The sequence below is a fragment of the Bicyclus anynana genome, chromosome 4, assembly GCF_947172395.1.
Source record: "Bicyclus anynana chromosome 4, ilBicAnyn1.1, whole genome shotgun sequence".
Classification (NCBI taxonomy): Eukaryota; Metazoa; Arthropoda; class Insecta; order Lepidoptera; family Nymphalidae; genus Bicyclus; species Bicyclus anynana.
Genome location: NC_069086.1, coordinates 4,593,784 through 4,608,831, shown reverse-complemented (window position 1 = coordinate 4,608,831; position 15,048 = coordinate 4,593,784). Strand labels below are relative to the sequence as shown.

General features: G+C 34.3%; 1 protein-coding gene across 8 annotated transcripts in view; it reads right to left on the bottom strand.

Annotated features, from left to right (window-relative positions):
• The window catches only part of LOC112042919 (uncharacterized protein CG7065), a 31,449-nt gene extending 17,281 nt beyond the window's left edge, over window positions 1–14,168 (bottom strand). Inside the window, exons 1-9 of one of the 8 annotated variants that reach the window (XM_052891481.1) lie at window positions 14,031–14,168; window positions 13,819–13,916; window positions 11,992–12,199; window positions 6,161–6,322; window positions 5,426–5,534; window positions 3,904–4,051; window positions 2,033–2,186; window positions 928–1,202; window positions 33–133 (exon numbers count right to left, since the gene is read on the bottom strand). In XM_052891481.1, coding sequence (XP_052747441.1) covers window positions 33–133; window positions 928–1,202; window positions 2,033–2,186; window positions 3,904–4,051; window positions 5,426–5,534; window positions 6,161–6,322; window positions 11,992–12,102 — 1,060 coding nt within the window. In that variant the 5' untranslated portion in view covers window positions 12,103–12,199; window positions 13,819–13,916; window positions 14,031–14,168. Of the gene's footprint in view, window positions 1–32; window positions 134–927; window positions 1,203–2,032; window positions 2,187–3,903; window positions 4,052–5,425; window positions 5,535–6,160; window positions 6,323–11,991; window positions 12,200–13,818; window positions 13,917–14,010 lie in introns of all 8 variants that reach the window. The other 7 variants (XM_052891480.1, XM_052891482.1, XM_052891483.1 and 4 more) reach the window with 7 other exon arrangements.
• Between the last annotated feature and the right edge of the window lie 880 nt (window positions 14,169–15,048).

Sequence of the window (15,048 nt, the reverse complement as noted above, 5' to 3'; positions counted from 1 at the left end):
AAAACATTTAACATTGAGTATATTTTACTCACCCAATGAAGTGATGAGGTCTGGATCGACAATTTCTTCAAAGGTGCAGTCTTTAGTTTCACTAAAATGGAATCCTTTGAACAGCCATTGGTGTATCTGTTCCCTGCAACAAAATGGGAAAATAAAAATTGAATAACAATGATCCTAACCTAAATTATTATTTTAGAATAGAAATAGAGTGTCTGTACAACTAAATATATAAAAGCGTGAAAGCTAAAAGGAGGTAAAGGGAGCTAAAAGGAGGCTCCTAAAAGAAGGTAGCTTATAGTTAGTAGACGTCCTCTAAGAACCGATTTTGCCGGATTAAGGAGGTCTAAGGGCGGACGAAGTCGCGGGTGTCTGCTAGTCAAATATTAACACCAGAATAATACAAAAATCGTAACATGTTACTTGTTACTTATTTCTAAGAATGAGTACAAAAAAAACGCCTATTTTACATTGTGTGTACGACAATAATAATGACGATGATGCGACGACGACGACGCCTTCAACGCCTCCGACGACTATAACGGCGCCTCCGACGTCTATGACGACGACGACGACAACGCCAACGACACCTTTGACGCCTCGGACGACTATGAGGGCGCCACCGACGTCTCGGACGACTATGACGGCAACGACAACGCTGATGATGATGATGATGATGATGATGATGATGATGATGATGATGATGATGATGATTATGATGACGATGACGATGACGATGACGATGATGATGACGATGACGATGACGATGACGATGACGATGACGATGACGATGACGATGACGATGACGATGACGATGACGATGACGATGACGATGACGATGACGATGACGATGACGATGACGATGCGATGACAATGACTAAGACGAAGACGATGACGATGATGATGATAAATATGTGTGTATATACGTACTTGTCCTTCTCGTATTCCTCCTTGTCGATGTTGACGGGCTTGAGCCGGCCGTACGTGTCCTGGATGCGCTGCGAGATGCGGTTGATGACGACGGAGATGCCCTCGCGGTACTTGTTCTGCGACTGGCGGCGGTACGGCGTCAGCAGCGCGCCCGCCGTTTGGAAGTGGCGCATCTGCATCGTACAACATCGCAGCTCAAATACAAGGAACCAAACCTTGACGGCCTCCGTGGCGCAGTGGCGGAGGTAATAGGTTCGATCCCCGGTTGAGGTTTCCTTAAAGTTTATTTTATTTTATTTTTTATTAAAAGAATATTCCCGACTAGTCGGTAAAGACTGTATAAGGAGTAGGTACAACAATAGATCAACGATAGATGAGTCCGATCGCACTTATCGTTGAGTTGAGATTCTTAATGAAATTGGTAGGACTGTGGCTAGTTAAGACCCTACCTACCGGCAACGACGTACCGCCAAACGATTTAGCGTACTGGTACGATGCCTTGTAGAAACCGAAAGGGGTGTATATAAGATTTTCATCCTCCTCATCCTCCTCCTCCTCCTCATCATCCATAAAAAATAAAAAAATAGCTTTTTGGCATGGTTTGAGGTTTTAAATTGAGTAGTTTACGAAATGAGGGTAGAAAAATTTTCAATGACTACCCGCAAACAGTTATTGAAATATCGAAATAAATGTTTATTTGTTAGCACTATTATTATTATTTTTACTATTCTTGTACACTTAAACAGAAATGTATTGTATTAGCCTGTAAGTTTCACATAAGTGAATAAGTATATTCTTTGTGGAATAATAAATATTATTAAACCCAAAAAAAATTACATATTTTAACTCTACCCATAAGATACCCGGCACGAGATATCTCACGAAGAAAAAAAATTAAAGCGATTTCAACACCTAATTCATTCGAGGACATTGTTGGTGGATTGAATATTTACAGTATGATTTTATATATTGAAATAACAAGCGGTGTCTAGTTAAATGTAAGTCCGTGGACCCGTAGAGGAATGGAGGAGAGTGGAGTACAAGGTAGTGGGGGAGAGTGAAGTACAAGGTAGTGGGGGAGAGAGGAGTACAATAGCACACTTACGAGGTAGTTGTATCTGTGCCAGAAGCAGGTGAGGTGGTTGACGATGGTGCGCGGGTGACCCTGCTTGATGCACAGCACGCAGATGTACGACGGCTCGTAGTGAGCCTGCTCCGGCGGGTGCTCGATCAAATACTCCACTCCTAGCAATGGGGCCCTGCGAACAAGTACTTTATTTTACCCTCGCTGATGCCGCGCGGTTTTACCTGCATGGTTCCTGTTCCTGTAGGAATATGGGGATAATATATAGCTTATAGCCTTCCTCAGTAAATGGGCTATCTAACACTGAAAGAATATTTCAAATCGGACCAGTAGTTTCTTAGATTAGCGAGTTCAAACAAACTTCAGATTTATAACCTTAGTATACATTTTTATCAAGCAGACCCGCTCAAGCTTCTCTTTAACTTATGTGCACTATATACAGGGTGCTCGGGAGTATTTCCCATAACTTCAAGGTGTTGACGAGTCCACTTATAGGAGCCGAACTGCATAACTATTATTTTTTTTTATCTAAAAAATAATGTATGTCCATGTAACACACGCCTTTATTTATCCTTGCATTTTAAAATACGTAAAACTTGGCTTAATTGTAAGGATGCGTATAAGGGGCAAATTTTAAGATTTATTTACAAAAGAAATATTATTTAACCCGAAAATATTAATTTTAGAACAAGTACTTTGGACATTTATTTTCCATAAAGAATATAGCCCCAGAGTTATGGGAAATACTCCCCAGCACCCTGTATAGAATACTCTTGACGCACATCTTTGGCTTTCTGAAACATAGGTGTCAAGCCTCATGTGCCTTAATTCAACCGACAACAAAACCCATCAACTGAAACTCAGTATAGCCCTACGGTTAAAGCCACGACATGTCTCGTAAAGAGAAAAAGACATAGTCGAACAATTGGGGCCAAACTGCAAAAAGAAAGAGAGAGACGTTCCATCGCTACGAAAGAGAGCAAAGGCGTAGCTACTGCCGTATCAATGACACGGGGCCCCCTTGTGTGAAAGCAAAAATTTGTAAAAAGTAATCTACAATATTACTTAATCTTCCCGGAAACAAAAAATCAATAAAACTGCAGAAATAACAAAAAAAGAAAGAAAGTACAAAAAAAAGCAATACTAAATGGTGAAAGAGTTAGAGTAGAGTAAATGACTTTTTGAATTTTCAGGATTTGCCGCTCATCTATTGGCCCCCAGATTATTTTTAAAAATAATTTTGAAACAGGGCACCTCGCAGCTACGCCACGCCACTGAAAGAGAGCGATATTTCCTGTTCCGTTCGGCGCTATTGGTCGACAATATTACATTTTGTCTCCCCGAGGTCATCGTGGCGCGCATCTAAAGCCTACAGGAATGATGTTACATATTTAGTATGTACTCTGAACACGATCTGTCACTAAGATCTTTACTACTTCAGAGCATAGACATATAACTCGCGCTACAGACGTTCAGTTTGAACTCTACACATTTCAATCATAACTATTAGAAAAATCTGTATATTTAAAACACACAACAGACACTACACACATACGATTGAACTAAACAGTTTGTCTGTTCAGTTAAAACTACACGTCTGTAGCATAGGTTAAATAGGCTAACAGTATCTCACTGTCAAACAACTGAAGCACCATAATGACGCCGTGTAGCTGTGTGAGTGAACGATGTCGCTATTAACAGCGCTCGATAGAGCCGAATATGGTGTGCATGTGTGTATACATGCGAAGGAGCCGAATGTGGGTGCCTCACTTTTTAACCGACTTCCAAAAAGGAGGTGGTTCTACGTTCGGTTGTATGTACGTTTTCTGGAGACGGTGTCTGCCTATTTATTACGTCTGCCCCAAATATCTAAAACTGTTGCTTTGACTCACTTGACATTATCAAGGGTTTCCTGAATGTGACAGGGCACGCCCACATATTTGCCGTACTTCTTGTCCATCTCCGAGACGGGCGCCTGCGTGACCTCAATACTTGCTGCCATCTTCTTCACTACGGTGTCAGTTACGTCAGAATTCGCTGCTAAAAATAATTAATATAAAGATTTTTTTATTATTGACCCATTTTAATATGTGGGCGACAGAGATTCGCTTTTTTTTTTTAGAAATAACAATTATAAAGGTTAACCAATTTAATGGTTAAAAAGTGAACGCCCCTTCACTGCATAATTTTTAAAATGTACTGTTTTTACATGTATAAGACTTCTATTATTGGTTTTATATTTATACTAATGGATGCCCGCTCTTCATCTATCACATTATAGTCTATATTTATTACATTACTAGCGGACGCCCGCGACTTCGACCGCGTGAAATTCACTTTTCCCAAATCCCGAGGGAGCTATGGATATTTCCGGGATGAAAAATAGCCTATGTGTTAATCCAGGGTATTATCGATCTTCGTTTGCCCTTCGTTTCGAATTTCAGCCAAATCGGTCAAGTAGTTCCAGCGTTAAAGAGTAACAAACATCCATACAAACTTTCGCGTTTATAATATTAGTAGGATTGTCAATTAGCGGATTTCACGACTTCGTCCGCTTGAAATTAAGTTTTTCGCTAACTTCGCGGGATAAAAGTAGCTTTGCAACTTCGTAACATCCCCGATGTGGGAGCGGGCCAGGGGGCGTGTAGCGATGAATGAAAAACCCACGACTGACGCAGCTCATTTCCCCGAACGCACGATTTCCAACTCGCGCCCGCCTCGTCGCCCGCTTATTATGAGAGTGTCATCACTCATCACGAATCATCACGATCTTGCCAGACTATACTTTCCAACCTTCAACCAAATCCATTCAGTAGTTTATTGTTAAAAAAGTAACAATCATCCACAGCATATCAGATTTTTACAAATACCGCAGGAAACATGATTTTTTTTTTGGGATGAACTGTAGCCTATATCTCAATCCAGGGTATAATCTATTTCCATTCCAAATTTTAGTCAAACCCAATAGTTTTAAAACATCCATATATCTATCCATACAAAGTTTCACGTTTATAATGTAAGTGTATCGCCGTAGAGGTTTGATATTAGTATATAGATACGAAGACGACGATGTTGATTGGTATATTTATTCACTTTACTTATTATAACAATTTTATATGTATATAAAATAAAAGTACTATCAAATAGATGTAGCGGTGTGGAATGGAGAACAGGTAAAGGTGTAATGAATGGGCGAAACAATATATCCACGCATGCGCGGTCAAGGGAATTTTAAATATGAAATGAATCTGGAATGTGAATGTAGATGGCCTAAACTAAAGTGGGCGAACAAAAGAGTTCGTTCGCCACAAGTGGGAGGGATACAGATAGCTCATCACTACCATTATTTTCTGGTTTTTATGTGCATATTTATATTATTTTATTATACATAAATACTATACTACTGATACTAACTTTTTACCCCTTTTTCATTCTGTATACAAGGATGTGTCTCATAAATCGAAAGTGGCCAAATATTCCTCGATGCCAATTTACTTTTGTGCTTCTTCCCGGATATGTGAGTCTGTAAATAAACAGGAAAAATTAAAAATATATATATTAACTAGCGGACCCGTCTTCGTCCGCGTGGAATACAGTTTTTCACAAATCCCGCGGAAATCAAGGATTTCGGCTCGCATAATTTTCGCAATTTTCGTTTTTTATTGTGCGTACAGGTCCAAATTTTAACTGAGGTGAACACTGTCTTTCTCGTGGCATCTGATGTAATGTGAACACTTGTGGTCAGAGTCCGTCCGTGTATCTTGTTAGATACCTACTGTATGAATTCGTAGTTGATGAGTAAATGTTTGTCAAAAGTAGAGTTGACATATGGAAGTTTTAAGCAAATTTTTGAAGCCCTCATATCTCCCCCAGGATTCTGACTAGGAAACTCATATTTTTTATAGGCAAGTATTATACCTCCCTAACTCCTGGTTGACGGCTTGATAGGGTATTTACCCAACACCTTGTATAACTCCCTAATGATGTAGCTTTCTATTGATGAAAAAAAATTTAAAATCGGTCCAATAGTTTTTGAGTTAATTAGGTACATATCTTTCCTCTTCATAATGTTAGTGTAGATGTCTTTAGAAAGTAATATCTTGGCATTCCATGGATTCACTGTTATGGTGCCGGAAAAAAAAATTATACCTGAAAGACAGTCTCCCCGGAGCACACAGAGCCACAGGGGTAGCACAAATATATCCATTTCCCAGATATGTCCCGCCCCCGCCGCTCCGCCATATTCCGAATGCTTCCATCTTCAACCTTAATCTTCAAACTGTTCAAATGCTCCTTGAACTCATGTTCAGCCTAAAAATAAATAAACACAACATTTTAATACTTCAAACACACGATACATTTAACCGATTCCCCGAAACAATCCCCGAAAAAAGACGTTGGTTAATATTGGTTGGTTGGTTATAATCACCTTAACAAATTTGGGATGGCGAAACAAATAAAACGATGATTCGAAGATACCATGTTTATTTTTAACAAATATCTTATACTGTCTTGTTCGTAGTAAACATACTCACCATTTATTTATAATGATAATAAAAACATGTCCGAAACATAACACACGTCCTCTCGAAGGGTTTTTAAAAAACGAGGGGTCATCGAGACCTTTTTACAAAGATATATACTATAGATATGTCACTAGCGCGTCGAAACTGTGGCGGTCTAAAGTGGCTAATTGTCTTAATTTAATTTAGTCGCATTGTAAACAACGAAAGTTTCTTAAACAAATAATACCTAAATATTGTCTACAATGTCGAATGTGTGTTCAAGAATTGTAAATACAATATATTATTACAATAAATATAAGAAAACACAACATTGTACATGTGTGCGCTCCGTGGAGTAGCTAAATTCGGATCACTTTTGCGGTGATTTTGTAAACATGTAACATATCTAATAGTAAAAAATCTTTGCCATTTTACCCGACTACGGCGAATCCAAAAAAAAATGGTAATGGTTCTTAAAACAAGGCCGTTGCCATTATGTTATAACATACTGTATTTTTCATTCAAGTAGAGAGGGAACCATAAATGTACAACGTAAAACTTGTACTTACGCTAATTTCATTATTGTCAATTTATGTTAATATTTAATTATTTACTTTTTAGATTTCTGAAGGTACTTTCAAAACGATAATAATGATTGTGTACCAAAAAAAAAACAATTTTAATAGGTAGCAATTTGTTAAATAAACTGTCTTTTTCTAAAGAAGTCGATTCTGGAGACAGAAATTCAACCACGTCTAAATTTAACACTGTCTAATAAGGACCCAACTAATCACTAGGACGTTACGCATTTAAAGAATGTCGTTATAAAATGTAAATTAATTAATTAATTACCAAAAAACTGGCCAAGTGCGTGTCGGGCCACGCGCAGTGTAGGGTTCCGTGGATTAAATTAGAATTTTAATCCCTTATGTACCCCACACCATGGGATAGACGATAAAAAATTCAACCTCACTTTGCATGTAGGGAAGGAACCCCAATTTTTTTTTTTAAGTTTTCTTTCTACTTTATAGATATAGTTAATCTACAAACCCATAACAATTTTCAGCTTTCTAGTTTTAACAGACTCAACTCTTACATACAACTTTATATTTTTAATTAACAACGGAATTAGTATGCAATTTTCGATTTCCAATTACGTTTTTTAAGTTGGTCAATTACTACTGCTGTTATAGCTTTCCTTGTAATTCATTATTTATCCCACTCTCGTGAATTTTTTCACGTATCCGTCTACAACCTTTTAGCCAGCAGAGGGTACACTTGGCTCTAACATAAATTTGCTCTTAAAAGCTTAATATTTTACAAACGGATCCCTAAATCGAAAAATATTGGTAGAAGACCCCTCATATCTTTCGAAGATCTATCTTAACGATTTGCTACACTATGAAACAAACGAGTTAAGAAAATAAATTATCCCAACTTTTCATGAAAAATATTTTTTCAAGATTTTATTTTACTACTTTGTTTACATTTTTAATGCACGTACTCATGCTAAATTACAGCTTTTTAGTAGTAATAGTCTCTGCGCTAAACTGCGGACGGGCGAGCGGACGGAAAGACTGACATAGCGAAACTAAGGGTTCCTTGTGGACTACGGAACCTTTAAAAAGGCTGTCAGTATTGCAGTATTTTTCGCTCTAAACACTAAATTCATATTATTAATTTCATTCTTTAACTCCTTTTCAAGAACTACCATAAAAAACGTTTTTTTAATTGTATGTGTAGCACAATTTTTTTAATAGTATTATCAATTTTTGTTTGAATGAGTATAATGTCAGTTGGTCCCATTTTGTGTTCATTGGCATTGGATCATGGACTTAAAAAAAAACAACCTCTTGAATAAATTTTGTAAGTCTCTTTTAGAATCCAGCACATAACTGAGGTCTTATTGAGGCATGTCCCAGACCCAAAGAAGCCCTCTAAAAAGTCTACATCTTGGTAAAAAGGTACACATGTTGACCATTTAATTTCATATCATTGTAGACTTAATTATTCACACACAATAGCCATAACCGCCTTCCTTTTTACCAAGATGTAAGTCAAAAATTTCATAATAATTATTCGAGTAGTAAGGCGTAGCGTAAAACACAAATTTACATTCGCAATAACAGTAATATAATAACCAGCCAAGCTTAACTATTTTTTGTGGTCTGATTCACTTAGTTATCACACTATATTTAGATTTTGACAGACATATGATCATTACTTGTAAAATAGTTCTTGCTTGCTTGCATGTTTGCGACTACGATGTGGTCTCAATCATCTTACTAACATCTCAATGAGAGTATTTTTTGTGCCTAAACATACTTATATCTGCTGTAAGTTTGTGTGAAATGGAGCATCCCAATCATATATATCAACAATCAAAATTGTTCATGCTCCTTTTTACACAAACTTACAGCAGATATAGTATGTTTAGGTTAATGTCCCGTAATTAATCGATAAACCGCAAATGGTAAATACACCAGCTGAATAAAAATAACTAATTTGAATAGTTTTCATAAATTCCCTAGGGTGTTCCCAAGTTATATAGTTCAGAATCAGTTTAAAGATCTGATTTTTGTTAAACATTAAGGATTAAATTACTAGTGTAGAAATAATGTTTTATTTGTATTGTAGAAAAAGCTTTGAGTGCAATAATTATTTTTATTTCATGAAGATGACTAGATTTAAATAAAATGTCTTTTAAAAAAATGTATGTAACTGAAGTGTACCAACATTTTAAAAACTTGTACACTTATTGTTTGTAAATTGGTATAAACTTTATGTCTACTCTTTGTTAAAAAAGCTGATGGTAAAAATGTATAGCAGGTACTAAATTTTCAATTTATGAAAAAAAATCAAGTGTGCACATACCAACTTTTATCTTCAAAATGTATTACAATATTTGCCTAAATTTACTAATGCAGTCATATGTTTTGGTTTGGTATTTTTTCTAGGGTTTTTTTCAAAACTATTCAATTTAGTTTTAGATAATTAGGTGGTGTATCATTTGCGTTTTATCCATTAATTACGGGAAATCCTGTACAGGTATTTGGAAATATCACTGAAATATAAGTATCTCCTCTCATGTTAAAAAGCCTGGCCCTTTAGTGGGATGTTCAAATAAAGATAATAAATACACCAAATTTTAAATAAATTGGATAAGTGAAAGATAGTCAAATAGGAAATCAGCTGAGGATTATCCAAATGCCCTGACATAATTTATATAGCTAAGATTAAGAACCTTGTAATACTTGTTTAAAAACTATGATGCCACAAATATACACACAGAAACCTAAAACTCACAAAACCCTCTTTTTAGACACTAGGGTAAGAAGTAAAGTGGTTCTTTTAGTTTAACTAACGAATATAAACTAATGGTCATTAATTTTAGAGGTCATGTCAAATATAATATACCTACATTAACTTAATAACGTGTGAACTTTTGACTTTTTTGGAATAAAAGTAGCATGTGTTGCTAAATAACACCCTCTATTTTTTAGTCAAAGTCCCATTAAAATAGGTTCAGCTGTTCCAGAGATTAGCCAAGAGAAACAGACAGACAAAAATGTTAATAATCTGTTTGAGTTTTAGTATTGTTGTCAAGCTCATATCACAAAACTATATGAGATCGACAAAATATAGTTATTTTGTCGCAGACAGACAATTGAATTTTATTTGTATGCTGAATTTTATTTATATATGTATTGATGGTGAAAAGTATGATACAATCAGCCTGCGATTTCTATTTCTATAAAGTTTTCTATAAAGTTAATTTGCTTTACGGATTTGTTACACAAAGGCCTTGCCTTTACCAGAAGCTTTTGTATGTTCCACACAATTTAGACAAAGAAAACCCATTTTATTATTTTAAAAATTCAAGCAATAATACTTTTATGCCCTACAAATATTTTTAATGACATTTCTAAAACGGAGTTTTTTCTAATCCTACATATAAATTATTTATACATAATACAGAATTATTAAAGTAATCAATAAAAACATGTATGTCTTTTAGGTCAGTAAAATGTGATCAAAATAAAATGTGAATCAACTCTCAGATGTCAAGTTTCAATGCCATTTTGCAGTCAGTTTCAGTCAATAAATATCAAGCAAACTTTGGGTGTTTTCATGGTGTACCTTACTTACATAAAGTTTGTGGCACACTGATCATTGATTCTAGACACTAGAAAAATTTCATTTATGTTATCTGAACAGAGTTACGCACAACCTCCCAAAAATATGTCCATTATTGAGTCAACATCAATATTATGTCTTCTGAACATCTACTTGATTGCTTTCTTCCCTCTCATTACATAAACAGTTAATCATGAATAACACTCCTCTCCTGTTATTAAATAATTGAAGAAAATACCAATGATCTATGTTTAATTTTTTGGATCTCGAGTTTTAAATAATTGTTATATTAACCCATTTGTACGGCCTACTTCACCTTCTTTGTATTATGATCTCAAATCGTGCCAAGTTTTATTTGAATTCATTCTGTAGTGTAAGCATGATGCCTGGTCACCAAAAAGATGGACAGACAGAGAGACAAAAAATAATAAAATGTATTTTTGGCTTCAGTATTATATGTAAAATGCCCTCCAACAGAAATTTTCAAAATACATATCTCAAAACATGTACTTTGAGTATGTACAGAATTGGACCTGTTTTTGTCATTATTTTAAGTATAGAAGATAGATTTCTTTAAAAAAAAACATATTTTTACTTCACATGCTTCACTGGGTTTTGACGCAGAATTGAGTGATTTCGTTTTGCAGTTTGCCTACTGTTTGTCACTGGTTTGGATAGAATAAACTTGTGCCTCATCCTATGCAGCTCATATTAGACTGCATAGGATCATTTTTAGAAACATTGATTTCTAATAATTTACAGTTGATTTATATTTTACAGAATTTTTCATAACTTTGTCAATATAATGATACTTTTCCTGTTGTCCTTATTATTTCAGCAGAAAGGTTGGCAACTAAATAATAGTAGTAATACCATGTTATCTCATTTACAGTGGCGTGCACAAGGTTTTTAACAAGGGTATTGACTATCCTCCTCCAAAACAGGTACCTAATGAATGCTCAGGGTATGCATTGCGTTTATGCATCTATGAAGTATACACCACTGCTCTTAATTGTACTCCACAATGAATGTTATAAAAACTATCCATTTTTAACCGATTTCAAAAAAGGAGATGGTTTCTGAATATGACTGTATATATATTTTTTTTAAAAGGAATAGTTTATTCACAACAACATTTTATTTAGTGTAAACACCATTGGGCTACAATGGTGATTGTCAATTTTCAAGAAACAAGGTATTTCAAGCAGTCACTTGAAAAAAATTGTAAATGCTCAAAGCCATAATCTATAGTAGGTGTGTTTTATTATTGTATAAAAAAATTATAATACTCTTAAATATACTCAAGAAAATGCATATAAAAGTAAAATGAATTCTTACCTTAGTGCATGTACTTGATGGCAAATTCTCAAGTCCTGGTTTAATTTTCGGGATTTCGGTAACAGTATCTTCATACCCCTCCGCCCCCGGGGGACAGTCGGGGAGATCCATTGAAGCACTAACACTTGATAATTTATGAGCACAGGATGTTCATAAATTATTTATCACTAATATTTTATTTTTCACTATCTTCAATCTTCAGCAGCAACTGTGAAACAAATCAGTATAACTTCTTAGTATTAAATTTTAATGTACATTGCAGTATAATATTATAATATCAATAAAGTGATACTTACACAATCCTGATGGATTGACTGGATGGATGGGCCGACTTATTTACCACTACATCATCAAAAATAGATAAAATAAATGCTGTAATATGTTATAGAATATTCAAGCATTTATTTAATTGTAATATTAAAAACTCTCATAGCTTCTCACAGGAACTTGGTGAAATATTTCTCGCCAAGGATTGGTTACTGATCTAACCTTGGTAGACTTTCCCTCTATTCACAGAGGGAGAAAGTGCAAGCTCTAGTTATTGCACTATATTAATTTATTGTAATAAAAGAGTTATATCTCTTTTTTGTGACAAAATATTTCTGGATTATGAGTCCTAAATTTTCAAAGTGCTTAGGTTTTTGAGTTGATATATAAATTATATAGTATTACATTTTTGAGTAGAGATGAAACACTAATTGACTTTTAGATTAGAACACAGTTATGGTTAGGTAGCTAACCATGTATGAAACATTATTGCTTGGATTGCAATTTAATATAAGGCTAAGGTATTGTAACAGGCTAGTTGAACATTTTTTCAAGAAGATTGAAAAAAAAATTTAATTATCATTTATTTTCTTGAGGCGTGATTACATAAAAATTTTATTTTTTTTTATATTTTTATTATTTGACAATATACGCCAAAACTCTTTGAGCCAGAATGGTCTATATTTCAACTGTTTCATGACATCACTATAACAAAACCCTTATAGACGGAGCATTTGACAACTATATTAGTTAATAATTAGTATGATGTTTAAAACATCAAGTACTTAACATTTTTACTTCACAAAATATATTATTAACTTGATGAAATTAGTACATATACTTAAGTTTCATTTAAGTATATGTACTAATTTAAATAAATAAATTCATTGGGACTTCTATATTAGATTACTCTATAATTCTATATTAAAATCCTTTTATTTATGCCATTCTCTAATGCAATACTATATTGTTTTGAATGGCCAAATCAGATTCTATTTACCTATGTATATATATAGAAAAGCAAAAAAAAACTTAATAAAAAGTCAAGACCGCACTTAATTTGATTTTTTAAATTACTTATACCTGTGGTATTCAGATCACGCACCTTACATAAATACTAAATGCATCCATATTGTATGTTTGTAATTCACAGATTTTCAAATTTTGTGGCCAAACGGAAGGGCTTATTTTTGAGGAACATTAGAAAATATAATTTTGTTAAAATAAAAATACATTTTTATATATATTTTGTATGCTATGTGAAGAAAAATATTGAATATTGTATCGTTCCAATATATCTCTAATCCCTACAGTATGTAACCTTTTTAAATGAAAGTGTGTAAATAAATGGATTAATACTTACCCACACTGAAATTTTATATACACTCACTTCAAAAAACAAATAGTAAATTTATTCAGCATCACGATGGGGCTTTATGAACGCTTTTTCGAACAATTCTCATCATTATTCGGTGTATTGGTTTTTCTTTTCTGTAGTATCTACGTCCAAATTTTTATAATAATGTGTAATAATTTAATATTAAAAAAAGAGACACTAACCTTACTTTACCACGAAATACATCAACTCAAATCAGTTTTATTGGGTTTTGGGTATTTAACTCCATATCCCTGTTGCCTTGATGCCTTGCAGTTGCAGCCTGGGAATGCAACAGAAACTCCAGATTAAATAGCAAATTTCAAGTTTGGATATTTGCTATAAACTGAATAGTAAATATATTTATAATTTCTTACATCAAATGCGTATTGCGTACCTACGTAAATGGTTAATTGGTTAGTCAGAAATGAGAAAATGAAATTACAAAATTGAAATTCTGACAGGAAGCCATTTTGTCCACAACCACAAAAACAAACGTCAATTTTTTTTTTTTTTAAACCAACGTCAAATTCTACACAAATCACTACTCAGTACCACAGAATACTAATACTCCCTCATCCATAGATAATAAAAAAAAAATAAAAAAATCATATATACAGCCCATAGACTTAGAACAAACAGCCGAACGTAGAACCTCCTCCTTTTTGGAAGTCGGTTAACAATGGACACAGACGTTAAATCCGCAAAAGTTTATAAATTTTAAGAGAGCGCGGTAGTCACTTATTGTAGTTCATAGGGTAACACTGTGTTCTGTCATCCACTTGGGATTGCAACTATCTTGATACTTTTAATTAATTGATATTTTGCTCTATACGTACTAGTAAGTACTTGTAGGTAATATTATGTTCTGTTGATGATCTGTTGCAAATAATATTATTATCTAACATAAATATATTGATAAATATAATTAGATACTTACTGTCAAGCATCATGTGTTAAGGGTACTAAGATAGCTGATTTCATGATTTACATTTATTAAAAAATAAACTCCAGTCAATCTCATCTAAATAAATTATATTTATTGTAATTCGTCTGGTAATTATCCTTTCCACTACGATTTTAATAATCTGATAAAACTATCAATATTATTTGGTTGCTCTAATGACAGATCTTTATGATAATGACATTAAATGTGGTGTTGCCACATAGCGAGTTTATTAGTTCCATTTTTATTAACTTCTACTATTTACGGACCAAGCTTCCCTTTGATTAATGTGCGCTTCTTACCTACCCGTCTCTACTCCTACCCGGCTACCCTATCCCTACCCTACCCCTGTATTGCCCCTACCCTATCACTATCTTATCCCTACGCTACCCCTATCTTACCCTACTCCTATCCCAACCTACCCCTACACTACTCCTACCCTACCCTACACTACCCTACCACAACCCTA